The sequence below is a fragment of the Pristiophorus japonicus genome, unplaced genomic scaffold, assembly GCF_044704955.1.
Source record: "Pristiophorus japonicus isolate sPriJap1 unplaced genomic scaffold, sPriJap1.hap1 HAP1_SCAFFOLD_873, whole genome shotgun sequence".
Classification (NCBI taxonomy): Eukaryota; Metazoa; Chordata; class Chondrichthyes; family Pristiophoridae; genus Pristiophorus; species Pristiophorus japonicus.
This window is the reverse complement of record NW_027254796.1, coordinates 29,863-57,805: the sequence shown is the minus strand read 5'-3', so window position 1 is coordinate 57,805 and position 27,943 is coordinate 29,863. Positions and strand designations below refer to the sequence as shown.

The 27,943-nt window shown below is 47.4% G+C and overlaps 1 protein-coding gene across 1 annotated transcript; it reads right to left on the bottom strand.

Annotated features, from left to right (window-relative positions):
- Positions 1–5,137: 5,137 nt before the first annotated feature.
- On the bottom strand, positions 5,138–27,943 carry LOC139257590 (aldo-keto reductase family 1 member D1-like). Its single transcript, XM_070874526.1, has 6 exons — positions 27,870–27,943; positions 23,127–23,249; positions 20,087–20,196; positions 15,379–15,544; positions 7,049–7,131; positions 5,138–6,455 (listed from the first exon to the last, which is right to left on the bottom strand). The coding sequence occupies exons 2-6, from the start codon at positions 23,238–23,240 to the stop codon at positions 6,413–6,415; spliced, it is 516 nt and encodes a 171-aa protein (XP_070730627.1). The 5' UTR covers positions 23,241–23,249; positions 27,870–27,943; the 3' UTR covers positions 5,138–6,412.

Below are 27,943 nucleotides of genomic sequence, written 5' to 3'. Positions count from 1 at the left end.
TCTTCTGAACCCCAGTGAATACAGGCCCAGTTGATCCAGTCTTTCTTGATAGGTCAGTTCCACCATCCCGGGAATCAGTCTGGTGAACCTTCGCTGCACTCCCTCAATAGCAAGAATGTCCTTCCTCAAGTTAGGAGACAAAAACTGTACACAGTACTCCCTGGCTCACTGTCTGCCCTGGGACACTTTGGGACATTAGCTCCTGTCATTGCCGAGCTCACCAGCTATCCTGATTCCCACCACACCTGGGGGCCCTTCACCGGAGATTGTAGTCGAGATGTTCATGTCAAGCATTAGATCCTAAACACGATCTTTGTTGTAACCATGCATCAACTGTGGATACAAACCCTATTAGCCGTTGAAAACTGTTGTCTTTCCATGATAGTACCTACTAGTCAATTAGCTGATGCTATGCTCTTGTCACGTTTGCAGAGGAAGACATCTAAGAGTCGGGCTGACTGCAGGCGCACGGGAGGAGGCCCTGCCCAGCTGACCATCCTTACCGACTTGGAGGAATTGGTCGACAGCCACAGTCGCTCGGCCACCCGTGGTGAGGCAGAGCCCTCCCTTGTGTCACGTGAGTAATGTGTCAAGCAGTGTTAAAGTAATGTAACATCATTTCATTATAATATAAGAATGATGTCATGTTCTGCATACAGCTATCCTGGTTCCCATGCAGCCTCTGTGCTACTCTCAGGTTGACAACATAAGAAATAAGAGCAGGAGCAGGCCATCTGTCCCCTTCGCTGTCCGCTCCCCATAAACCTTCAGTCCCTTATCATTCTGTCTATCTTAGACTGATCCAGCCTCCACAGCTCTCTGGGTCACTGAACTTCAACTTGGATGTACTATCATATGTACTACCGTGTGATGCGTTATTATGGAACGTCTCTTGGTCTCATTTATTATAGTAGTGCTGCTCCTCCTTCGTATGTACCTTTCCATTCTAATAAGCTCAATAAGCTCAATTGTGTTTTGCAGGTCCAACAACATCCTTGTGCAGTGAGGCACGAGCTTAACTGGAACCTGTATCGTTGCAGGTGGTCCTCACCATGGGTGGGGAGGAGGAGGAAGACAATGATGTTGATGATGAACAGACAATGCAGCCTGAAGAGGATGTTGCTGATACAGAGGAGGATGCCCCTCTGATGCATCTGTCACCTGTGGGACCTGCGGCCATAACATGGTCTTCGACAGAAGAGGCAGCGGGACCAAGCGGGTTGCAGCCGTCGATGCCAAGGCACATGTTAGTGCTCACGCCGACCCCACGGAGGTCAAGTCAGCGCGGACAGCAAACGCCTGCTCTGGTCGATCGCATCGAGGGTTTGACCAGACTGTACATGGAGAGTGTCGCGATAAGTCGCGAGCTCCTCCAGGCGTTCGTGGTTTACACGAGGGACATGTCCCGGGGTCAGCTCACAATTCGGAGGATACGCAGCAGATGATCCAGGAGATGTGTGCAACGACCGCCTCCATCGATGCCTTGCGGCATGCAGCACTGAACCCCAAGGTGCGGCAGCACAAACCACCAGCAACAGCACACAAGCAAGTCAGGAGGAAGCACTTCCTTCTGGCTGGGAAGGTGTTTCCGCAGGAACGTCTTCCCCTCCACCACCCCCTGAGCTGATCGAGCCATCATCAACCCCCACCCCCCCCTCCACAGCAGGAAGTCTTGCCGTTGCCCGCTGCATGCCTGTCTCGTCTCGATACCCAGGGATCAAAACGGGGGGGGCGGTGGGGGAGGGGTTAAGATACGGGGGGATAAAGGACCTGGAGGGAAACATGGCCATAGGTAGGGAGGGGGTTGCTTTATTGTTGTTCTTATTGTTGTTATTATTATATTGTTCTTACTGTTGTTTTTTAATTTTATTGTTGGTTGACTGTTTAGTTAAGTTGTTTGTTAAATCATTGAAGAATTTTATTGCATTTTACAATTGTTGTGCAGTGTCTTCTAATAACGTACGGTAAAGTAAAACATGAGTACAATTGTTGGAAAACAATCGCCAGGCCAGACCAGGCAAGGATGAAACATAATGCAACTGTTGTCTTTCCGTAACTGTAACTGTGACTGTCCCCAATGTAAGTTCATGCAAATCGTTCATTTATGAGCTGCTGACTCAACAGTTTTGCAGTCACGTAACTCCCACGGGGTTTTTCCAGTCTTGCGGGGGGAGCATGGGGGCAAGGGTTCATCGCCCAGCTGACTGTCCTCCCTGAGATCTTCATCCTCCTCTTCCACCACCCCTCTCTCCTGAGGTGGACCAGGGGTCCCATCTGGTAATGATTGTCCTCTCCTTCTTGCTAGGTTATGCAACATGCAGCACATCACAATAAACTCAGCGAACTGGTCATGCTAGTATTGTAGGCTGCCTCCAGAGTGGTCCACACACCACTCCAATTGTCTTTTCGACAATATTTCATGTAGCTATATGGTTTTCTCGGCTTCTGTCTGGGGATTATGTAGGGAGGTCATGAGCCAGCGGCAAGGCCATATCCTTTATCCCCCAGCATCCAACTGTGACCTTGTGGCTGACTGTTAAACAGGTCAGAGACAATGCTCTCATGCAAGATGTGCGCATCATGGATGAAGCCTGGAAAATTAGCATTTACTGCCATGATTATTTGGTTATGGTCGACAACGAGTTGCGCATTCAAGGAATGGAATCCCTCTCGATTACAAAATACCTCCACATCCTGCAAAGATGCTTTCAGGGTGATGTGCGTACTGTCTATTGCTCGCTGCACCTTGGGGAAGTTTGTTATTCTTGAGAAACCCAAAGCCCTCCCGGTCTGTGCCTCCCTGGTCATAGGGAAGCTTATAAAGTCCATCCTGCAAGTGTAAAGGGCTTGAGTCACATGTCAAATCTGCAGCCTACCAGCACCATCAGGACTGCACGTCCGTTGAGGTAAAGGTTACTGCGGCACTATCCTTCTCTGCATCGGGCAATGTATGGCATGCGAAGAGATATCACAGATGTCGCTAGCTGAAGCTTGAAAGGAGCCCTATGTGTAGAAGGTTAGTGCGCAGTAACCTTTACCTCAACGGACAGTGCAGTCCTGATGGTGCTGGCAGGCTGCAGATCTCCCTTGATGAGCTGGCATTTCTCAGGGATGATCTCCTTTCAGAAGCGCAGCCTCCTAAGGCAGGTGTTATCGGACAAGTTCAGGTATGATTGCTTTTCCCTGTAAGTTCGTCGGATGTACGGTCTCCTACTCCACATCAGTCTGCCACCTCTTTGATTGGGCTCTTCACTAAACCCAACTTCAGTCTCCAGCATGTGAGCATTTACTAATAATGGTACAGACCCCATCATTATCACTATTGCTATAAACGCCCTTTGTACTAATATAAATATAAATGTGAGTATCACAAGCTAGCACTAATCGTTTGCATGGATCATATAGAACAAGTAACTTATTAGAGCATAACAGGTCCCTAGCCTTCTTGAAAGCTGTCTCTTGAGATTTACCCCAAACCCAGTCATTACCCTGACGTAGCAACATGTGCAAAGGTTCTAACAACGTGCTCAGCCCAGGTAGAAAGTTAACAAAGTAATTGAGGAATCCCAGAAATGAATGCAGCTCCGTCACATTTTGGGGTCTAGGTGGTCTTGATGGTCTCCGTCTTGGAGTCCGTGGGCCTGATGCCATCAGCTGCGATCTTCCTCCCCAAACATTCAACCTTTGGCACCAGGAAAACACACTTGGAGTGTTTCAGCCTGAGTCCCACTCTGTCCAGGCGATGCAGGACTTCTTCCAGGTTGTGTAGGTGTTCTGTGGTGTCAGTGATCAGGATTTCACCTTGGAACACGACAGTCCTCGGGACGGATTTTAGCAAGCTCTCCATGTTCCTCTGGAATTTTGCAGCAGCCGAACGAATCCCAAAGGGGCATCGGTGGTAAATAAACAGTCCCTTGTGCATGTTAATGCACGTCGGCTTTTTCAAGGATTCAGCCAGCTCTTTAGTCACATAGGCAGAGGTCAGGTCCAACTTGGAAAATGACTTCCCGCCCTCCAGTGTTGCAAATAGGTCGTCTGCCTTCGGTAGTGGGTACTGGTCCTGTAGCGAGACTCGGTTGATTGTCACCTTGTAGTCCCCGCAAATTCGGAGATCAACGAAATCTTCCCAATCAACAAATCATTCTAAAATACCAATGGAAGCCATGGTCGCATGAAAGTTCGTATTTCTTTACTCGTCACCAGTTAGTGTGTATGAAATAATCTCACGAGGCCAAGTACTGTAAGCTGAAATTAGTATGACCTTGGTTTCTTTATTAAAACTCCAGAGTGTCTAAACAACAAGGTAGCAAGCCTTTTATACCAGCACGAAGTGTGGGTGACCCGTAGGATTCCCGCAGTCACGCCATCTGGTGGCAACTATATATAGCTACATACATAATAGTGAGTGTCCGTGGTTTCAAGATGCAGCTTGTATTTATTACAATGTAAGTTATTTGGGACTGTCAATAAGTGTCCCTTTTAGCAGGTGACTGTTTTTTGGGGTTGTCGGATTGTACAGGTTTCATTGTAATCGGCCTGGTGCTGGGAACACTGCATTTTCACCACAATGATGCTGGACTTAAAGGGTTAAATTATGAGGCCAGTTTGCACAACCTTGAGTTTAGCCGGTTATGGGGTAATTGGATTGAGGTGTTTAATTGATGAAAGGATTCAATAGATTGAGAGAAACTATTTCCGTGGGTTGGGCAATGCAGAATACGTGGGCAGAGTATTCCAATTAGAGCCAGACCATTCAGGAGGGAAATCAGAAAGCACCTTTTCACACACAGGAGAGTGGAAATCTAGAATGTTCTCCCTTTGTTGAAATGCTGCTCCAAAGTTTAAAAATACGTAAAAGTTACAACACGGAAATAGGCCATTCGGCCCAACCAGTCCATGCCAGTGTTTACCCTGCACACGAGCAAATAGTCCTAATCACATTTACCCCTCCTTCAATTCCATTTCCTCCACCCACCGATCCAGTCTAATCTTGAATGCCTCAGACACTAACTCTGGAAGTGAATTCCACAGCCTCACAACTCTCTGTGAAGATGTTTCTCTTGTTCTCTCTTCTAAATCTTGAACATTTAACCTTGTATCTGTGGCCCCTCGTTCTTCACCCCTCAACCACTGGAAACAATCTGCTTCTATCTACTCTGTCCCATCCTTTCATAACTTTAAACACTTCTATCATGTCGACCCATAATCTGTAATGTTGTAATGAAAAGCTCAACCAGCAATGACTTTCTGAATGTTAGCGACGAGAACACTGACTTGTCTGACTCATGGCTCTCGGTTTTTCTGGGGCTGAGTGTTACCTGACCTGTGACCTGTGGTTAGGTACAGAGCAAAGGTCACGGTCAGTGTGATGTCACCAGTGTCTCATTAACACACAGGTCGCGTTTGTGGCTCATTACCATTAATGGCCGGTACATCATGAGCACAACTGAAAAATCCCAGCCCTATTTTAATAGCAACTCCCTCCCTTCTGAGGTGCAACGATGTTCGTGCCATAACATCTTTGACAGTAAGAACATGAGCAGCACTAATTGGAGCGCTAAACAGACACAGCAAGATAGCACCCAATTTTCTGATGCACTGCAACTCAGGAAGTGGCCACTGATTAGGCCCTAAACCAAACTTAGGAATATCGCTCATGCCGCAATTTACTTTCCCTCAAAAACCAACAAGCAACAATAAGTACAGAAAAATAACTAGAGAGGGTACAGAGGAGATTTACGAAGATGTTGCCTGGACTAGAGAATTTTGGCCAAGAAGAAAGATTGGATAGGCTGGGGTTGTTTTCTTTGGAACAGAGGAGGCTGAGGGGAGACATGATTGAGATGTACAAAATTATGCGTGGCTTGGATAGAGTGGATAGGACGGACATGTTTCCCTCAGCAGAGGGGTCAACAACCAGGGGGCATAGATTTAAAGTAATTGGGGGGCGGTTTAGAGGAGATTTGAGGGGAAATGTCTTCACCCAGAGGGTGGTGGGGGTCTGGAACTCACTGCATGAAAGGGTGGTAGAGGCAGAAGCCCTCACCACATTTAAAAAGTACTTGGATGTGCACCTGAAGTGCCGTAACCTACAGTGCTACGGACTGAGAGCTGGAAAGTGGGATTAGGCTGGATAGCTCTTGGTCGGCCGGCACGGACACAATGGGCTGAAATGGTCTCCTACCGTGCTGTAAATTTCTATGGTTCTATGGGGCGATAAGAAAAGGGATTTTACGAACATCAGGCACTACAAAAAATTTAAGACGATCTTTCTTTTCATTTCCAATCATTTTGCTCAGAAGAAAGTGATTGCTGGTGTGTACTGCGAGCCTCAATTCAGTTCCATCCACCCCCATTCAGGAATCCTGCATCACTTGTCCATCCTTGTACCTCTCGCGACAGACTCTGGAGTTCAGTATTCATCATTGAAGGGATATTCTGGGTGATCGCTCCACCTACAGCAACAAAACAGGGAGTGATGGGTTAAGGTGAGGCAACAAAATCCATGCATGGCATGGCCGGGCCCCACCAATGTCCCTGTTAGCAGATTGCACAACTGAGGCACAGAGACCATAAGCTCCTGAATGGTGGGGGTGGTGGGGGGGGGACCGTGGGGAGGTAATCCTGCTCCTCCCAGCCCACAAGGAGTGAACCCTGAGGTGATCCTCGCCTCACTGCAGCTGTGGGAGTCCCAGGGCCTGGGAACCCCGGCAGTTACACCTGCGAAGCAGGTTAAAACCGAGGATCCAGATAAAGATGGTACAGTTGGCCTCAGTGCTAATGCAGTAGGTAGAGGGAAAATCAACTTGCTCCTGATGGTTATCCAGTGACTGCTAATGGGAAGTGTTGTTGCAGGGTGAGTCTAGGGCTGGGGTTGGACGAGATCAGCCTGAACCAGGACCACACCAAGTGGCACATCTACCCACTGAGCCATCAGGGTTCGGTGGGGTTGAACAATAATAGTTATTTTGCCTTAAACAGTTGGAGGCTGCATTAGATGTGAAAGGTTCCTGACACTGATTCCTGGTTTCACAGATGGGAAGCTTACATCAAAAGTTCCACATATCGCTGGTTTCTGTTGAGAGCACTGATCTTTTTCATTTCTTCACCCGTCAGAGAAAAGTCAAAAATCTAAGAAATGAGAGAAATCAGAGACAGTGAGGGGAACAAGAAATAAATTAAACATTATATTGGTTAAAAGTTACTGAAACTGCTGCTCCCTCTCAAATGATTCATCAGCTGCAATAGTTTTCACTGTGGCCTCACTGTGGATCTCACTCCCAATCCAACTGAAGGCTGAGGGTAATCTGATAGAGGTCTTTAAAATAATGAAAGGGTTTGCTAGGATAGATGTACAGAAGATGTTTCTACTTGTGGGGCAGTCCAAGGGGCCGTAAGTATAAGATAGTCATTCATAAATCCAATGGGGAATTCAGGAGAAACTTCTTTACCCAGAGAGTGGTGAGAATGTGGAACTCGCTACCACAGGGAGTGGTTGGACGAAAAGTGTCATGTATTCAACCAGCAATGTAACCCAGGTATAATCTGACCTAAATTGTACACTGTGAGAACAATGACCACTTGGTGGTGAACTTGTGGGAGACACTCCTAACCTGGAGCTTCATAAGAACATAAGAACATAAGAATTAGGAACAGGAGTAGGCCATCTAGCCCCTCGAGCCTGCTCCGCCATTCAAAAAGATCATGGCTGATCTGGCCGTGGACTCAGCTCCACTTACCCGCCCGCTCTCCATACCCCTTAATTCTCTTATTGGTTAAAAATTTATCTATCTGTGATTTGAATACATTCAATGAGCTAGCCTCAACTGCTTCCCTGGGCAGAGAATTCCACAGATTCACAACCCTCTGGGAGAAGAAATTCCTTCTCAACTCGGTTTTAAATTGGCTCCCCCGTATTTTGAGGCTGTGCCCCCAAGTTCTAGTCTCCCCGACTAGTGGAAACAACCTCTCTGCCTCTATCTTGTCTATCCCTTTCATTATTTTAAATGTTTCTATAAGATCACCCCTCATCCTTCTGAACTCCAACGAGTAAAGACCCAGTCTACTCAATCTATCATCATAAGGTAACACTCTCATCTCCGGAATCAGCCTAGTGAATCGTCTCTGTACCCCCTCCAAAGCTAGTATATCCTTCCTTAAGTAAGGTGACAAAAACTGCATGCAGTACTCCAGGTGCGGCCTCACCAATACCCTATACAGTTGCAGCAGGACCTCCCTGCTTTTGTACTCCATTCCTCTTGCAATGAAGGCCAACATTCCATTCGCCTTCCTGATTACCTGCTGCACCTGCAAACTAACTTTTTGGGATTCATGCACAAGGACCCCCAGGTCCCTCTGCACCGCAGCATGTTGTAATTTCTCCCCATTCAAATAATATTCCCTTTTACTGTTTTTTTTCCAAGGTGGATGACCTCACATTTTCCGACATTGTATTCCATCTGCCAAATCTTAGCCCATTCGCTTAACCTATCTAAATCTCTTTGCAACCTCTCTGTGTCCTCTACACAACCTGCTTTCCCACTAATCTTTGTGTCATCTGCAAATTTTGTTGCACTACACTCTGTCCCCTCCTCCAGGTCATCTATGTATATTGTAAACAGTTGTGGTCCCAGCACCAATCCCTGTGGCACACCACTAACCACCGATTTCCAACCCGAAAAGGACCCATTTATCCCAACTCTCTGCTTTCTGTTAGCCAGCCAATTCTCTATCCATGCTAATACATTTCCGCTGACTCCGCGTACCTTTATCTTCTGCAGTAACCTTTTGTGTGGCACCTTATCGAATGCCTTTTGGAAATCTAAATACACCACATCCATCGGTACACCTCTATCCACCATGCTCGTTATATCTTCAAAGAATTCCAGTAAATTAGTTCAACATGATTTCCCCTTCATGAATCCATGTTGCGTCTGCTTGATTGCACTATTCCTATCTAGATGTCCCGCTATTTCTTCCTTAATGATAGCTTCAAGCATTTTCCCCACTAAAGTTGTTACACTAACCTGCCTTTTGTCTGCCCTCTTTTTTTAAACTGAGGCGTTACATTAGCTGCTTTCCAATCCGCTGGTACCTCCCCAGAGTCCAGAGAATTTTTGTAGATTATAACCAATGCATCTGCTATAACTTCTGCCATCTCTTTTAATACCCTGGGATGCATTTCATCAGGACCAGGGGACTTATCTACCTTGAGTCCCATTAGCCTGTCCAGCACTACCTCCCTAGTGATAGTGATTGTCTCAAGGTCCTCCCTTCCCACATTCCCGTGACCAGCAATTTTTGGCATGGTTTTTGTGTCTTCCACTGTGAAGACCGAAGCAAAATAATTGTTTAAGGTCTCAGCCATTTCCACATTTCCCATTACTAAATCCCCCTTCTCATCTTCTAAAGGATCAACATTTACTTTAGTCACTCTTTTCCGTTTTATATATCGGTAAAAGCTTTTACTATCTGTTTTTATGTTTTGCGCAAGTTTACTTTCGTAATCTATCTTTCCTTTCTTTATTGCTTTCTTAGTCATACTTTGCTGTCGTTTAAAATTTTCCCAATCTTCTAGTTTCCCACTAACCTTGGCCACCTTATACGCATTGGTTTTTAATTTGATACTCTCCTTTATTTCCTTGGTTATCCACGGCTGGTTATCCCTTCTCTTACCGTCCTTCTTTTTCACTGGAATATATTTTTGTTGCGCACTATGAAAGAGCTCCTTAAAAGTCCTCCACTGTTCCTCAATTGTGCCACTGTTTAGTCTACGTTCCCAGTCTAACTCTGCCCTCATCCCACTGTAGTCCCCTTTGTTTAAGCATAGTATGCTCGTTTGAGACATTACTTCCTCACCCTCAATCTGTATTACAAATTCAACCATACTGTGATCACTCATTTCGAGAGGATCTTTTACTAGGAGATCGTTTATTATTCCTGTCTCATTACACAGGACCAAATCTAAGATAGCTTGCTCCCTTGTAGGTTTTGTAACATACTGTTCTAAGAAACAATCCAGTATGCATTCTATGAATTCCTCCTCCAGGCTACCCCGTGCGATTTGATTTGACCAATCGATATGTAGGTTAAAATCCCCCATGATTACTGCCATTCCTTTTTCACATGCCTCTATTATTCCCTTGATTATTGTCCGCCCCACCGTGAAGTTATTATTTGGGGGCCTATAAACTACGCCCACCATTGACTTTTCCCCCTTACTATCTCTAATCTCCACCCACAATGATTCAACATTTTGTTCATTAGAGCCAATATCATCTCTCACAACTGCCCTGAGTTACCCCACCTCCTTTCCCTTCTTGTCTATCCTTCCGAATTGTCAGATACCCCTGTATGTTTAATTCCCAGTCTTGGCCACCCTGCAACCACGTTTCTGTAATGGCCACCAAATCATACCCATTTGTAATGATTTGTGCCGTCAACTCATTTACTTTATTTCGAATGCTGCGTGCGTTTAGGTAGAGTGTTTTAATACTAGCTTTTAAACCATGATTTTTAGTTTTGACCCCTCCTGCAGCCCCTTTATCTTCATACATATTGTCCCTTCCTATCACCTTGTGGTTTACACTTACCCCAGTGCTACTCTGCTCTGTTGCCTCCTGCCTTTTGCATTCAGATATAAAAGGGGAGGCTCCACCCACTTCCTGCACTTGAGTGCGAAGGAATAAAGGACAGGTCACAGACTGACCTTCTCTCAAGCATGGGCCTCGTGTGCATTTATACTGTATAGTAAGGACGTATCAATGGCGACGCGAAATTGGGATTTATACGACGCGAGCATGACCACTAGCAGAACAGACGAGAGGTACTGTGTTAAGGAGTGGTTGGGACAGAGATTCAACATTGTTAAAGCAGCACACAGTTCTCCAGGCAGACAAGGGTAATCGGGCATGCCCCAACATGTAGCCGAATCCAGAGGGGGAGTTCGACAGAGACAATGGCAAGCTGAATGGCAATTCACACCATTGCAAGGGCCAATGTGGCCAGTAATGGGGCCATCAACATCTGTTAATGGTGCACTCAAGGACAATAACAGGGGCAGTCAGGGACGATCAACTGGCAAGAGACCTTTTGTTTCCAACAGCAGCTCATGTTGGAGGCGTGGAGGCACACACTCAGCCGGAGTTTGCAGAAATGAGCAAATTACCTGCAGAAATTGCAGAAATGAACGCTGGGGGAAATCGCTGGAAGCTGAAGTTCAGCGAGTTCATGTGGAGCACGTATACAGTTCATACACCAGGATGCCACCGATAATGATGAAAGTGCTCCTCAATGGCATCCCAGTATCAATGGAGCTAGACACGGGGGCCAGCCAGTCCCTGATGGGTACCAAACAGTTTGAAAAGTTGTGGGCGTCCAAGGCCAGGAGGCCAAAATTATCGCCGGTTGACGCATAGCTACGGACATACACAAAGAAGATCATTCCTGTGCTAGGCAGCGCCACAGTAGTCGTGACCCACAAAGATTCGGAGAACAGGTTGCCACTCTGGGTTGTCCCGGGGGATGGTCCAGCACTACTGGGGAGGAGTTGGCTTGCTGTCATGAACTGGAAATGGGGTGATGTCAATGCAATTTCCTCTGTGGAGCGAGTATCATGCTCACAGATCCTGGACAAATTTGACTCATTATTTCAACCCGGCATTGGCACTTTCATGGGGGCCAAGGTAGTGATTCACATAAACCCGGATACCAGGCCAGTACACCACAAGGCCAGGGTGATGCCGTACGTGATGCGGGAAAAGATAGAAGGCAATTTGGACCGCCTACTGAGGGAAGGCATCAGCTCATCAGTCGAATTCAGTGACTGGGCGAGCCCAATTGTGCCGGTGCTCAAGGCGGATGGGTCGGTCAGGATATGTGGTGATTACAAGGCCACCATCAAGCGACGCAATCCGGTGGCAAACTTTTTTCAAAATTGGATCTGACCTCAGCTTACATGACCCAGAAGCTGGCGAATGAGTCGAAGAAGTTGACCACCATCACGACACACAAGGGGTTGTTTGAGTACAACAGATGTCCGTTCGGGATTCGCTCGGCCGCCGCGATCTTCCAACGAAATATAGAAAGCCTCCTCAAGTCGATTCCAGGGATGGTGGTTTTTCAAGGCGACATCCTCATCACGGGTTACGATACTGAAGAACACCTCCACAACCTGGAGGAGGTGCTACGCAGACTGGACCAGGTAGAGCTGCGACTGAAAAAGGCGAAGTGCGTCTTCCTAGCTCCAGAGGTAGAATTCCCGGGGATGAGGGTAGCAGCAGACGGGATCAGCCCTACTGCGTCCAAGACGGAAGCAATCCAGAGAACACCCAGACCCCGTAACACGACGGAGCTGCGTTCGTTCCTGGGGCTCCTGAACTATTTTGGTAACTTTCTTCCCAAATTGAGCACGCTGCTAGAGCCGCTACACATGCTCCTACGCAAAGGTCGCGAATGGGTCTGGGGGGACAGCCAGGAAAGGGCTTTTAATAGAGCACGCAATTTGTTATGTTCCAACAATCTGTTAACGCTATATGACCCATGTAAGAAACTTGTGTTAACGTGCGATGCGTCGTCCTATGGGGTCGGGTGTGTGTTGCAGCATGTCAATGCCAAGGGTCAGTTACAGCCGGTAGTTTATGCCTCCAGAAGTCTGTCCCAGGCAGAAAGGGGCTACGAGATGATAGAAAAGGAGGCGCTCGCATGTGTATATGCGGTAAAGAAAATGCACCAGTACCTGTTTGGCAGGAAATTTGAACTGGAGACAGATCACAAACCTCTAACGTCCCCTTTGGACGACAACTAGGCCATAAATGCAAACGCATCGGCCCGCATACAGAGGTGGGCACTCACGCTAACCGCCTATGACTACACAATTCGGCACAGACCGGGCACCGAAAACTGCGCCGATGCACTCAGCAGGCTCCCGCTAGCTGCCACTGAGGGGGCTACCGAGCATGCTGCTGAGATGGTCAAGGCTGTTGAAGCTTTCGGAAGCGAAGGCTCACCTGTGACAGCCCGTCAGATTAAAGTCTGAACAAATAGAGACCCGCTATTGTCTCTAGTCAAGAAATGTGTCCTGAATGGGGACTGGGCAGCCACGTACAGGGCATGCCCTGAGGAATTTAAACCATTTCACAGGCGCAGGGATGAACTCTCGATTCAGGCCGATTGCCTACTGTGGGGAAACCGTGTAGTCATGCCCCAGATGGGCAGAGAGGTGTTCATCAGAGAACTCCACAATGAGCACCCGGGCATTGTCATAATGAAGGCAATTGCCAGGTCACACGTTTGGTGGCCAGGGATAGACGCAGATCTGGAACTTTGTGTTCGCAGGTGCAACACATGTGCCCAGCTGGGCAATGCGCCCAGGGAAGCCCCCCTTAGCCCCTGGCCATGGCCTGCCAAGCCTTGGTCACGCATCCGTGTGGACTACGCAGGTCCTTTCATGGGAAAAATGTTTTTGGTTGTAGTAGACGTCTACTCCAAATGGATCGAGTGTGACATTTTAAATTCAAGCACATCCTCTGCCACGGTAGAAAGTCTACAGGCAATGTTCGCCGCCCACGGTCTACCGGACATCTTGGTCAGCGACAATGGCCCGTGCTTCACAAGCACTGAATTCCAGGACTTCATGGCAGGCAATGCAATTAACCATGTCAGAATGGCAACGTTCAAGCCGGCCTCAAACGGCCAGGCAGAACGAGCAGTGCAGGTAATAAAACAGGGGATGCTCAGAATCCAAGGGGGTTCCCTACAAAGCTGCTTATCACGCTTCCAGATCCTGACCACAGTCGCTCACAGGGGTTCCACCCGCAGAGCTGCTCATGAAAAGGACGCTCAAAACCCGGTTATCCCTTATACACCCCACCATGAAAGAAATTGTCGAGAGCAGGCACCAGTCACAATATGACTACCATGACAGGAATGCGAGGGCGCGATGTATTGATGTAAATGACCCTGTTTTTGTCCTCAACTACGCTGCAGGGCCCAAATGGCTCGCAGGCACTGTGATTGCCAAAGAGGAAAATAGGATTCTGGTAGTGAAACTTCCCAATGGACAAATCTGCCGCAAACATGTGGATCAAACAAAAAGGAGGTTCAGCAACCCCATAGAAGAAGCAGAGGAAGAACACAATATAGAGTTCACTCCTCCACAGGTGACCGAACACAGGGACCAAAGGGAGGAGAGCCCAGTCACTGTGGGCAGTCCGGATAGGCCTGAGGCAGCGCAAACAGCAGACACTCAGGCCAGCGCCCAACAACCAGAGCCCCAACTCAGGCACTCTACAGAGAGCGTAAACCACCAGAGAGACTCAACCTGTGATCCCAATAAGACTTTTGGGGGGGAGGTGATGTCATGTATTCAACTAGCAATATAACCCATGTATAATCTGACCTAATTGTGCACTGTGAGAACAATGACCACTAGGTGGTGAACTTGTGGGAGACACTCCTAACCTGGATCTTCAGATATAAAAGTGGAGGTTCCACCCACTTCCTGCACTTGAGTGCTGAGGAATAAAGGACAGGTCACAGACTGACCTTCTCTCAAGCATGGGCCCCGTGTGCATTTATAGTGTATATTAAGGACGTATCAAAAAGCATCGATGAATTTAAGGGGAAACTAGACAAGTGCACGAGGGAGAAAGGAGGAAGGTTATGTTGCAAGGGTCAGATAGAGACAGGTGGAAGGAAGCTCGTGTGGAGCAGAACCAGTGGAATGGATCGTATCAAACCCTGGTTAGGCCGCAGCTGGAGTACTGTGTGCAGTTCTGGTCACCACATTACAGGAAAGATGTGGTTGCACTAGAGAGGGTACAGAGGAGGTTTACGAGGATGTTGCCTGAACTGGAGAATTTTACCTTTGAGGAAAGATTGGATAGGCTGGGTTTGTTTATTTCGGAACAGAGGAGGCCTCAAGTGAGACCTTAATGAGGTGTATAAAATTATGAGGGGCCTGGATAGAGTGGATAGGAAGGACCCATTACCCTTAGCAGTGAGGTCAATAACCAGGGGCACAAATTTAAAGTAATTGGTAGAAGGATTAGAGGGGATTTGGGGAGAATTTTTTTCACCCAGAGGGCGGTGGGGGTCTGGAACTCACTGCCTGAATGGGTGGTGGAGGCAGGAACCCTCATCCTATGGATATGCACTTGAAGTGCCGTAAGCTGGGCCAAGAGCTGGAAAGTAGGATTAGACCAGATAGCTCTTGGTCGGCCAGCACAGACACGATGGGCCGAATGGCCTCCTTCCGTGCTGTAAATTTCTATGTAATTCTATATAATAGAACACATTTAAGCAAAACATTACCTCAATGTAAAATACATTTAAACAAATTGGTACCTCAGTGTAAAATAACTTTAAACTACACTTTACCTCAAAGTTCTGTTTGATGCGTTCTGGGTTAAAACTTTTTGGAATGACGACTATGTTACGCTGAAGCTGGTAACGCAGAGCCACCTGGGCACTTGTCTTCTTGTACTTTGCTGCCACAGAGTTTAGGACAGGGTCATCCAGCAAAGAGGGAATCTCGATGTTCACCCTGCAAACACAGACAAGCACCATGTAATTTGCAAAAAGCCCCCTTCCGATTGTGCCTCCGGAGAGCACCACCTTTGTTGGGTACAGTCCCATAGGTACCGGACACTCTCTGGTACCTTGTCCCATTGCCATTCTACAGGGCAGTTTTCCACACTGTCGGGTAGATGCCAGTGTTGTAGCTGTACTGGAACAGCTTGGCTAGAGGTGTGGCTAGTTCTGGAGCACAAGTCTTCAGCACAACAGCCGGGATGTTGTCGGGGCCCATAGCCTTTGCTGTATCCAGTGCACTCAGCCGCTTCCTGATATCACGTAGAGCGAATCGAATTGGCTGAAAACTGGCTTCTGTGATGATGGGGACATCAGGAGGAGGCCGAGATGTATCATCCACTCAGTAATTCTGGCTGAAAATGGTTTAAAACACTTCAGCCTTGTCTTTTGCACTTGCGTGCTGGGCTCCGCCATCATTGAGGATGGGGATATTCAGGGAGCTGTGTGTTTAATTGTCCACCACCATTCACAACTAGATGTGGCAGGACTGTCGAGCTTTGATCTGATCTGTTGATTGTGGGATCACTTAGCTCTGTCTGTAGTATGTTGTTTCCGCTGTTTGGAATGTATGTAGTCCCGTGTTGCAGCTTCCCCAGGTTGGCACCTCATTTTCAGGTACACCTGGTGCTGCTCCTGGCATGCTCTCTACACTCCTCATTGAACCAGGGTTGGTCCCCAGGCCTGATGGTAATGGTAGAGTGAGGGATATACCGGGCCATGAGGTTACAGATTGTGGTGGAATACAATTCTGCTGCTGATGATGGCCCACAGCGTCTCATGGATGCCCAGTTTTGAGCTGCTAGATCTGTTCTGAATCTATCCCATTTAGCACGGTGGTTGTGCCATACAACATGATGGAGTGTCCTCAGTGTGAAGACGGGACATCGTCTCCACAATGATTGTGCGGTGGTCACTGCTACCAATGCTGTCATGGACAGATGCATCTGCGACAGGTAGATTGGTGAGGATAAGGTCAAGTAGGTTTTTCCCTCGTGTTGGTTCTCTCACCACCTGCTGCAGGCCCTGTCTGGGGGCGATGTGCTGTGTTTTAAGTTGGCCCTCCATTCTGATGCAAAGCTGTAATACAAGTAAGTCAGTAGACGTGAAAAAAAGAAGGATTTTCACTTGTATAACGTCTTTGGTGATCTGAGGACATCCCAACGCGCTTTACAGCCCATGTAGTATTTTTGAAGTGTAGTCACTGTTGTAATGTAGGAAACGTAGCAGCCACAGCAAGTTCCCGTAAACACAGCAATGAGATAAATGAACAGGTCATTTCTTTTAGTGATGTTGGTTGTGGGATAAATGTTGGGCTGGACACCAGGGAAAACACCCCTGCTCTTTTTTAAATAGAAACATAGAAACATAGAAAATAGGTGCAGGAGTAGGCCATTCGGCCCTTCTAGCCTGCACCGCCATTCAATGAGTTCATGGCTGAACATGCAACTTCAGTACCCCATTCCTGCTTTCTCACCATACCCCTTGATTCCCCTAGTAGTAAGGACTTCATCTAACTCCTTTTTGAATATATTTAATGAATTGGCCTCAACAACTTTCTGTGGTAGAGAATTCCACAGGTTCACCACTCTCTGGGTGAAGAAATTGCTCCTCATCTCAGTCCTAAATGGCTTCCCCCTTATCCTTAGACTGTGTCCCCTGGTTCTGGACTTCCCCAACATTGGGAACATTCTTCCTGCATCTAACCTGTCTAACCCCGTCAGAATTTTAAACGTTTCTATGAGGTCCCCTCTCATTCTTCTGAACTCCAGTGAATACAATCCCAGTTGATCCAGTCTTTCTTGATAGGTCAGTCCCGCCATCCCGGGAATCAGTCTGGTGAACCTTCGCTGCACTCCCTCAATAGCAAGAATGTCCTTCCTCAGGTTAGGAGACCAAAACTGTACACAATACTCCAGGTGTGGCCTCACCAAGGCCCTGTACAATTGTAGCAACACCTCCCTGCCCTTGTACTCAAATCCCCTCGCTATGAAGGCCAACATGCCATTTGCTTTCTTAACCGCCTGCTGTACCTGCATGCCAACCTTCAATGACTGATGTACCATGACACCCAGGTCTCGTTGCACCTCTCCTTTTCCTAATCTGTCACCATTCAGATAATAGTCTGTCTCTCTGTTTTTACCACCAAAGTGGATAACCTCACATTTATCCACATTATACTTCATCTGCCATGCATTTGCCCACTCACCTAACCTATCCAAGTCGCTCTGCAGCCTCATAGAATCCTCCTTGCAGCTCACACTGCCACCCAACTTAGTGTCATCCGCAAATTTGGAGATACTACATTTAATCCCCTCGTCTAAATCATTAATGTACAGTGTAAACAGCTGGGGCCCCAGCACAGAACCTTGCGGTACCCCACTAGTCACTGCCTGCCATTCTAAAAAGTCCCCATTTACTCCTACTCTTTGCTTCCTGTCTGACAACCAGTTCTCAACCCACGTCAGCACACTACCCCCAATCCCATGTGCTTTAACTTTGCACATTAATCTCTTGTGTGGGACCTTGTCGAAAGCCTTCTGAAAGTCCAAATATACCACATCGACTGGTTCTCCCTTGTCCACTCTACTGGAAACATCCTCAAAAAATTCCAGAAGATTTGTCAAGCATGATTTCCCTTTCACAAATCCATGCTGATTTGGACCTATCATATTACCTCTTTCCAAATGCACTGCGATGATATCCTTAATAATTGATTCCATCATTTTACCCACTACCGATGTCAGGCTGACCGGTCTGTAATTCCCTGTTTTCTCTCTCCCTCCTTTTTGAAAAAGTGGGGTTACATTGGCTACCCTCCACTCCATAGGAACTGATCCAGAGTCAATGGAATGTTGGAAAATGACTGTCAATGCATCCACTATTTCCAAGGCCACCTCCTTAAGTATTCTGGGATGCAGTCCATCAGGCCCTGGGGATTTATCGGCCTTCAATCCCATCAATTTCCCCAACACAATTTCCCGACTAATAAGGATTTCCCTCAGTTCCTCCTCCTTACTAGACCCTCCGACCCCTTTTATATCCGGAAGGTTGTTTGTGTCCTCCTCAGTGAATATCGAACCAAAGTACTTGTTCAATTGGTCCGCCATTTCTTTGTTCCCCGTTATGACTTCCCCTGATTCTGACTGCAGGGGACCTACGTTTGTCTTTACTAACCTTTTTCTCTTTACATATCTATAGAAACTTTTGCAATCCGTCTTAATGTTCCCTGCAAGCTTCTTCTCGTACTCCATTTTCCCTGCCCTAATCAAACCCTTTGTCCTCCTCTGCTGAGTTCTAAATTTCTCCCAGTCCCCGGGTTCTCTGCTATTTCTGGCCAATTTGTATGCCACTTCCTTGGCTTTAATGCTATCCCTGATTTCCCTTGATAGCCACGGTTGAGCCACCTTCCCTTTTTTATTTTTACGACAGACAGGAATGTACAATTGTTGTAGTTCATCCATGCGGTCTCTAAATGTCTGCCATTGCCCATCCACAGTCAACCCCTTCAGTATCATTCGCCAATCTATCCTAGCCAATTCACGCCTCATACCTTCAAAGTTACCCTTCTTTAAGTTCTGGACCATGGTCTCTGAATTAACTGTTTCATTCTCCATCCTAATGCAGAATTCCACCATATTATGGTCACTCTTCCCCAAGGGGCCTCGCACAACGAGATTGCTAATTAGTGATATGGGATCTTTAATGTCCACTTGAGAGGGTAGATGAGGCCTCGGTTTAAGATCTCATGTGAAAGACGGCACCTCCGACAGTGCAGCACTCCTTCAGTACTGCACTGAAGTGTCAGCATGGATTATGTGCTCAAGTCTCTGGAGTGGGGCCTTAACCCATAACTTTCTGACTGAGGGGCATGAGTGCTGCCCACAGGGGAACGCCTGACACCCGACTATTATGAAGACAGGAGTAACTGTGCTATTACAATTAACCTCAGTGCCCCTGGCTACTGAAGGAGAATAATCTGTCAAGATTCCTGGCCCAGATTGTACTGCACATCTATGGCATCACATCAGGCAAGAATTGTGTCTATGGAGGTAAAGCGATGTCGGTGAGAGAGGTAAATTGCCCAATCCCAAAGCTGCAGACATTTTTATTCTGTCCGTAGCAACAAGATTTGAACATTGCTGAGCTGTGACCTGCTCAGCAATGCAAAGGTCGAGAGTTAGAATGTTAACCTCACTAAGGTGGGCTTAGATTAGCTGAGCTGGGGAGAGGTTTGGGCTTACCCAGCTTTTCAGCAATTGCTGCTGGTCACGGACTCTACCCTGCAGAGCGATGGGGGGTGAATTTACAACCCAACAACCCGGCTTAGGATAGAGATCCACGTGAAGGTATCTGATCTCAACCACTGCACCATCTCAGGCACAATTTCTGACCGCGACACACATGAAGAATGGTCAGTTGGGTGAGAAGCCCATGGAACTTACCCCAACAGGGAGTGAGCACTCAGAGAGGGGAAGCAAGTCACCAAACTGCTTACCAGAGGGAGTCACGACAGGTTCCCAGGGGGCTGTAGCCCACGATGACAATGCCATGGGAGTCACAAAATTCATTTAACTTAGTCTGAATAAAGTACGGGTGGCATTCGACCTGAGCAGAAAAAGACAAAAAGAAAAAGCCTTTTGTAATTAAGAGCAGTGGACGCACTTATTGGCCTGGCATTATTCTGTGTAAATGGCATTCAGTATAAAGGGTCTCAGTCTGGCTCAGTGGGGGGAGTCGAGGGCGGGGGGGAGTCGGGGGGAGTTGGGGGCAGATGGAGTGGGGGGTAGGGGAAGTTGGGGGGAGGGGAAGTCGGGGGTGGAGGGAGTCAGGGGTGGGGGAGAGTCGGGGGTGGGGGGAGTCTGGTCGGGGAGAGTTGGGGGCAGAGGGGGAGTGTCAGGAGAGGGGGGAGTCAGGGGCGGGGCGGGCTGGAGGGAATTAAGGGCAGGGGGTTGTTGGGGGAGGGGGGGGAATCGGGAGCCAGGGGGAGTCGGGGGCCGGAGGAGAGTCGGGGGCAGGAGGGAGTCGGGGGCAGGGGGCTGTCGGGGCGGGGAAATCGGGGGCAGGGGGGTTGTTGGGGAAGGGAGGGTAGTCGGGGGCGGGGGTAGTTGGGGGCGGGGAGAGTCGGGGGCGGGGAGAGTTGGGGCGGAGGGGGAGTGTTATCAGAGGTGGGTGTCGGGGGCGGGGGGAGCCGGGGCTGGAGGGGAAGTGTCCAGAGCGGGGGGGCAGGGGGGGAGTCAGGGGCAGGGGCAGGAGGGCCTCGGGGGCAGGGGGTTGTCGGGTGCGGGGGGAGAGTCGGGTGCAGGGCAAGAGTCGGGGGCAGGGGGAGAGTCGGGGGCAGGGGGAGAGTCAGGAGAGGGTGACTTGGGGGCGGGGGGAGTCATGGACATGGGGAGTCGGGGGATTGTTGGGGGTGGAGGGGGAGTTTCGGGGACGGAGGAGGAGTCTCGGGAGAGGGTGGTGTCGGGGGTGGTGGGAGTCGGGGCCAGAGAGGGAGTGTCTGGAGACGGGGGAGTCAGGGGCTGGATGGGCAGGAGGGAGTCGGGAGCAGGGGGTTGTCGGGGGCGGGGGTGAGAGTCCGGGGCGGGGGGAGAGTTGGGGGGAAGAGGGGAGTGTCAGGAGAGGTGGAGTCAGGGTGGGGGAGTCAGGGAATTGGGATGGGACAGTAGTTAGCAAGGACAGAAGGGTTAAGGGTGGATTTTTTGAGGAGGGGGTGATGGTGGCAGACTTGAGGGGGCGGGGGAACAGTACCTGAGGAGAGAGAACCGTTAACAATATCAGCTAACATGGGGGCCAGGAAGGGAAGTTGGGTGGTCAGCAGTTTGGTCGGAATAGGGTCAAAAGAGGAGACGGGCTCATGGACAGGACGAGCGTATAGAGCACACGAGGGAATATTGGAGAGAATGTAGAGAAAGATGCAAGTTCAGGGCGAGTGCAAGTGGGAACCTGAGGGGAAGTTTGTCCCTGTGGACTAGGGGACTGGAGGGAAGCAGCAGAGTTAGCTGATCGACAAAGGGCCAGAAATTAGTTTTTTTCGCCAAAAATACCGCTTTCACTCCGCTATCACTGCAAGGCCTAAAATTCAGGCTTCAATTTACGCAACGGTAAAAATCGGCATTGCACGAGGAATTGTGGCGCAAACCACTAATTTTCTGCAACTTTACTCCGAGGCCGCTGTGAGAGAGGCCTTGGGAGTGGGGAAAAAACCAAAAAATATATTGCTAAAAAAAAATCACAAAACGTTCACAAGACACATAACTAGCGAATCGCTGCAAAAGAATTAAAAAATAAGAACTTTAACTAACCGTTTTTGCAGATCTTCATACTCACTGCTGTTCTAGGGGCTGCAACGCAGCTTTTTACCTGGCGGTTTTTTTCATCCTAAATACGGGTGCGCTGTGAGCCAAATTGTTGGCGAAAGCGATATTTCAAGTCTTGCATGGTGGCGGTCCGCTCCCCAGCGATATTTAAAAACCACCGCCGCAAGACTTCCCCAAAAATATCGCCAAAAAAACGGGTGCAAGGTTGGTGAATTTTTAGCCCAAATTTAGTGTCCATGAACTCCTCACACTTGTTGTTGGGGATGAGGATGGAGGAGGCAGGGAAGAGGGGTTTAAGGTCACGGTTTGTAGTGGAGAAAAAAATCTGGGGGTTATTTTTGCACTCCAGAATGATCCTGAAATAGTGAGCTGTTTTGGCAGAGAAGAGTAGGACCCGATAGTGCTTTCTGTGGTCTAGCCAGATCTGGTGATGAATAGCTAAAGAAGTTATCTGCCATAAACGTTCAAGTCTACGTCCCTTTGACTTAAGTGAGCGGAGATGAGGGCGTTACAAGTGGGAGTGAACGGGATGAGAGAGAATAATAATTTTAATGAGGACTAGGAGGGTGTGATTGAGCAGATTGGTAGCTGTAGATGTACATGGTGAATGTCAGGACAAAGACTAGACGGTTGGGAATTTTAAAGTGTAATTGTAAGTGACTTGGGTGAGAGTTTTTTCAGGGGCAGACCTAGAAGGAAGTGACGTTATTGACATAATGGGAGTAGAGAGGTGACATGAGACGGCAAGGTCAACGATGTGGCCATTAATCTGGGTAGGGGAGTTTATATCGAGGGAGAGATTAAGAGATGATAGGAGGGCAGTGAACTCAGAGGAGACAGGGTCTGATGAGTTGCGATTCAGGTTGAAATCACCAAGGATGAGAAGTCGCTCGGTGCAGAAGCTGAGGGAAGAAAGCAGTGCAGATATCTCAGTGAGAATATTGGCATGGAAGTTGGGTGGGCAGTAGAGAACGAGGAATTTAAATAGTGGCGAGAGGGATGGAACAAGGTGAGATGCTCAAAGGAGGAGAAGGTACCGGAGGAGCAGGGGACAGACCAAGGTGTGATTTGCTGATAAAGGGCCGCACTGCTACTGGTGGGACATGTGGTGGAATGTATGGCCAAGCGGAGAGGCTTCCTTTAGGATGAAGGTGTCACTCCATCTGCTGCAATAAGTAGGACCACCACATGACACTACATGTTGTAAATGGACAGTACCTGGTTTACTGCTGGCTTGTACTTCAGGCCTGGTTTGTTCAGGATCTGCTCCAACTGTCTGCGATTGAAATTTGACACACCAATCGACTTCACCAAACCAGCATCTTTACACATTTCCAGGGCCTAGCAAATAAAAATGCTTGTACTAAAGCAAAATATTATGGATGCTAGAAATCTGAAATCACACCTGAAACATTAACTGTTTCCTTCGCCACTGATGCTGCCTGACCTGCTGAGCATTTCCAGTTTTTATATTAAATAAAAATCCTTTTCACTTTCATTCTAATGACCATCTCCAACAAGCGAGAGTCTAACCATCTCCCCCCTTGACATTCAACAGCATTACCATCGTTGAATCCCCCATCATCGACACACTGGGGCTCACCATTGACCAGAAACCTAACTGGACCAGCCACTGAGACAACAAGAGCAGGTCAGAGGCTGGGTATTCTGTGACGAGTGTCTCACCTCCTGACTCCCCAAAGCCTTTCCACCATCTTCAAGGCACAAGTCAGGAGTGCGATGGAATACTCTCCACATGTCTGGATGAGTGCAGCTCCCACAACACTCAAGAAGTTTGACACCATCTAGGACAAAGCAGCCCACTTGATCGGCACCCCATCCACCACCTTAAACATCCACTCCCTCCACCACCGGTGCACCGTGGCTGCAGTGTGTACCATCTACAAGATGCACTGCAGCAACTCACCAAGGCTTCTTCGACAGCACCTCCCAAACCCGCGACCTCTACCACCTAGAAGGGCAAGGGCAGCAGGCGCATAGGAACACCATCACCTGCAAGTTCTCCTCCAAGTTACACACCTCCTGACTTGGAAATATATCGCCATTCCTTCATAGTCACTGCGTCAAAATCCTGGAACTCCCTCCCTAACAGCACTGTGGGAGCACCTTCACCACACAGACTGCAGCGGTTCAAGAAGGCGGATCACCACCACCTTCTCAAGGGCAATTAGGGTTGACAATGAATTTAAAAAAATATACTCGGGTTCATAATCATATACTAGTGGCTACAATCACATACCCGGGTCTACAATCATATACCTAGGTCCGCAATCATATACCCAGGTCTACAATCATATACCGAGGTCTGCAATTATATACCGAGATCTGCAATCATATACCCAGGTCTACAATCATATACGAGTGGCTACAATCATATACCCAGGTCTACAATCATATACGAGTGGCTACAATCTTATACCCAGGTCTACAATCATATACCGAGATCTGCAATCATATACCCAGGTCTACAATCATATACGAGTGGCTACAATCATATACCCAGGTCTACAATCATATACCCAGGTCTACAATCATATACCTAGGTCTGCAATTATATACCGAGATCTGCAATCATATACCCAGGTCTACAATCATATACGAGTGGCTACAATCTTATACCCAGGTCTACAATCATATACCGAGATCTGCAATCATATACCCAGGTCTACAATCATATACGAGTGGCTACAATCATATACCCAGGTCTACAATCATATACCCAGGTCTGCAATCATATACCCAGGTCTACAATCATATACCTAGGTCTACATTTATATACCGAGATCTGCAATCATATACTAGTGGCTACAATCATATACCCAGGTCTGCAATCATATACCCAGGTCTATAATCATATACCCAGGTCGACAATCATATACCCAGGTCTGCAATCATATACCCAGGTCTACAATCTTATACCCAGGTCTAAAATCATATACCCAGGTCTACAATCATATACCCAGGTCTGCAATAATATACCCAGGTCTACAATCATATACCCAGGTCTACAATCATATACCTAGGTCTACAATCATATACCCAGGTCCACAATCATATACCCAGATATACAATCATATACCCAGGTCTACAATCATATACCCAGGTCTGCAATCATATACCCAGGTCTGCAATCATATACCCAGGTCTACAATCATATACCCAGGTCTACAATCTTATACCCAGGTCTACAATCATATAACCAGGTCTGCAATCATATACCCAGGTCTACAATCATATACCTAGGCCTACAATCATATACCCAGGTCCACAATCATATACCCAGATCTACAATCATATACCCAGGTCTACAATCAGATACCCAGGTCTGCAATCATATACCCAGGGCTACAATCATATACCCAGGTCTACAATCAGATACCCAGGTCTGCAATCATATACCCAGGTCTGCAATCATATAACCAGGTCTGAAATCATATACCCAGGTCTACAATCATATACCTAGGTCTACAATCATATACCTAGATCTACAATCATATACCCAGATCAACAATCAGATACCCAGGTCTGCAATCTGATACCCAGTCTGCAATCATATACCCAGGTCTACAATAATATACCCAGGTCTGCAATCATATACCCAGGTCTACAATCATATACCCAGATCTGCAATCATATACCCAGGTCTACAATCATATACCCAGGTCTACAATCATATACCCAGGAACACAATCATGTATACAAGGCTCAATAAATATCCAGAACCATAATAAACAAATAAAATTAATGCACACACAGAGGTGAAGAACAGACAAATATTGAACTATTTTACACAGAGGCATGAGGAATGGGCAGATGTGTGGATCTATTTCACAAGGGGTGAAGAGTAGCTCTAGAAACAGGATAGCGATTTAGCCCCTCGAGCCTGTTCTGCAATTGAATGAGATCTGCGACCGAACTCCATATACTCGCCTTTGCCCCTTATCCCTTAATACCTTCAGTTAGAATCATAGAATGGTTACAGCATTCATCGAGCCCATGCCAGCTCTCTGCAAGAGCACGTCAGCTGCTCCCACTCCCCCGCCCTTTTCCCATAGCCCTGCAAATTTCTCCTTCAGGTACTTCAAGTGCATTCTAGATCCTAACCACTTGCTGCATAAAAACGTTTTTCCTCATTTCGCCTTTGGTCCTTCTGCCAATCACCTTAAATCTGTGTCCTCTGGTTCTCAACCCTTTCACCAATGGGAATAGTTTCTCTCTATCTATTCTGTCCAGACCACTCACGATTTTGAACACCTCGATCAAATCTCCTCTCAACCTTTTTTACTCGAAGGAGAACAACCCCAACTTCTCCAGTCTATCCATGTAACTGAAGTCCCTCATCCCTGGAACCATTCTCGTAAATCTTTTCTGCACCCTCTCTCAGGCCTTCACATCCTTTCTAAAGTGCGGTGCCCGGAATTGGACACAATAATCGAGTTGAGACCCAACCAGTGTTTTATAAAGGTTCATCGTAACTTCCTTCCTTTTGTTCTCTTTCCTCTATTTATGAAGCCCAGGATCCCATAAGCCTTTTTAACCGCTTTCTCAACCTGCCCTGCCACCTTCAACAATTTGTGCACATTTACCCCCAGGCCTCTCTGTTCATGCAGCCCCTTTAGAATTGTATCCTTCAGTTTATATTGCCTTTCCTCATTCTTCCTACCAAAATGTATCACTTCGCACTTTTCTGCGTTAAATTTATCTGCCACGTGTCCGTCCATTCCACCAACCTGTCTATGTCTTCCTGAAGTCTATCACTAACCTCCTCACTGTTCACTATACTTCCAACGTTTCTGTCATCTGCAAATTTTTAAATTGTGCCCTGTACACCCAAGTCCAAGTCATTAATATATATCAAGACAAGCAGTGGTCCCAGTACTGACCCCTGGGGAACACCACTGTATACCTTCCTCCCGTTCGAAAAACCATTCACCACTACTCTCTGTTTCCTGTCACTGAGCCAATTCCGTATCCATGCTGCCACTGTCCCTTTTATTCCACGGGCTTCAACTTTGCTGAAAGCCTATTATGTGTCACTTTATCAAACACCTTTTGGAAATCCATGTACATCACGTCATCTGCATTACCCTCATCAACCCTCTCTGTTACCTCATCAAAAAACTCAATCAAGTTAGTTAAACACAATTTGCCTTTAACAAATCCGTGTTGACTTTCCTTAATTAATGCACATTTGTCCAAGTTAACAAAACGCTATCAATCTCCGATTTAAATTGAACAATTGATCCAGCATGAATTGCTGTTTGTGCAAGAGAGTTCCAAACTTCTATCACCTTTTCTGAATAGAAGTGTTTCCAAACTCCAGTCCTGAAACTCCTGGCTCTAACCTTTAGGTTATGTCCCCTAGTTCTAGACTCCCCATCCATCAGAAATAGTATCTCTCTACCCCATCAGTTCCCCTTAAAAGCATGAAAACTTCGATCAAATCATCCTGTAACTTTCTAAATTCCCCAGCAATATAACCCGAGTTTGTGTAATCTCTCCTTGTAATGTCACCCTTGAAGTCTGGGTATCATTCTGGTAAACCTACGTTGCACTCCCTCCAAGACCAATATATCCTCCTGAAGGTGTGGTGCCCAGAGCGGCTCACAGTGCTCCAGGTGTGGTCTGACCAGGGCTCTGTACAGCTGTAGCCTAACTTCTACCCCCTGGTGTTCTAGTCCTCTAGATAGAAAGGTCCGCAGAGCATTGGTCTTTTGATTGTTTTCTGTATCTGTCCGTGACATTTTAATGATCGATGTAGATGGAGCCCCAAGTCACTTTGGACCTCCATAGTTTCTAGCTTTACACCATTTAGAAAGTGCTCTAATCTTTCCTTTTCAGGTCCAAAGTTGATGACCTCGCACTTGCCTCAATTGAAATCTATTTGGCAGTTTTACACATAACGCAGAGAGGGGAGAATGAGGGTATGCCCTACCATACCTCCCAGGTGGCACACAGGTCTGTTGGGTGGTAAAAATACTTCCCGTTTTCATCTTTTGGGTAAATGGCATCTC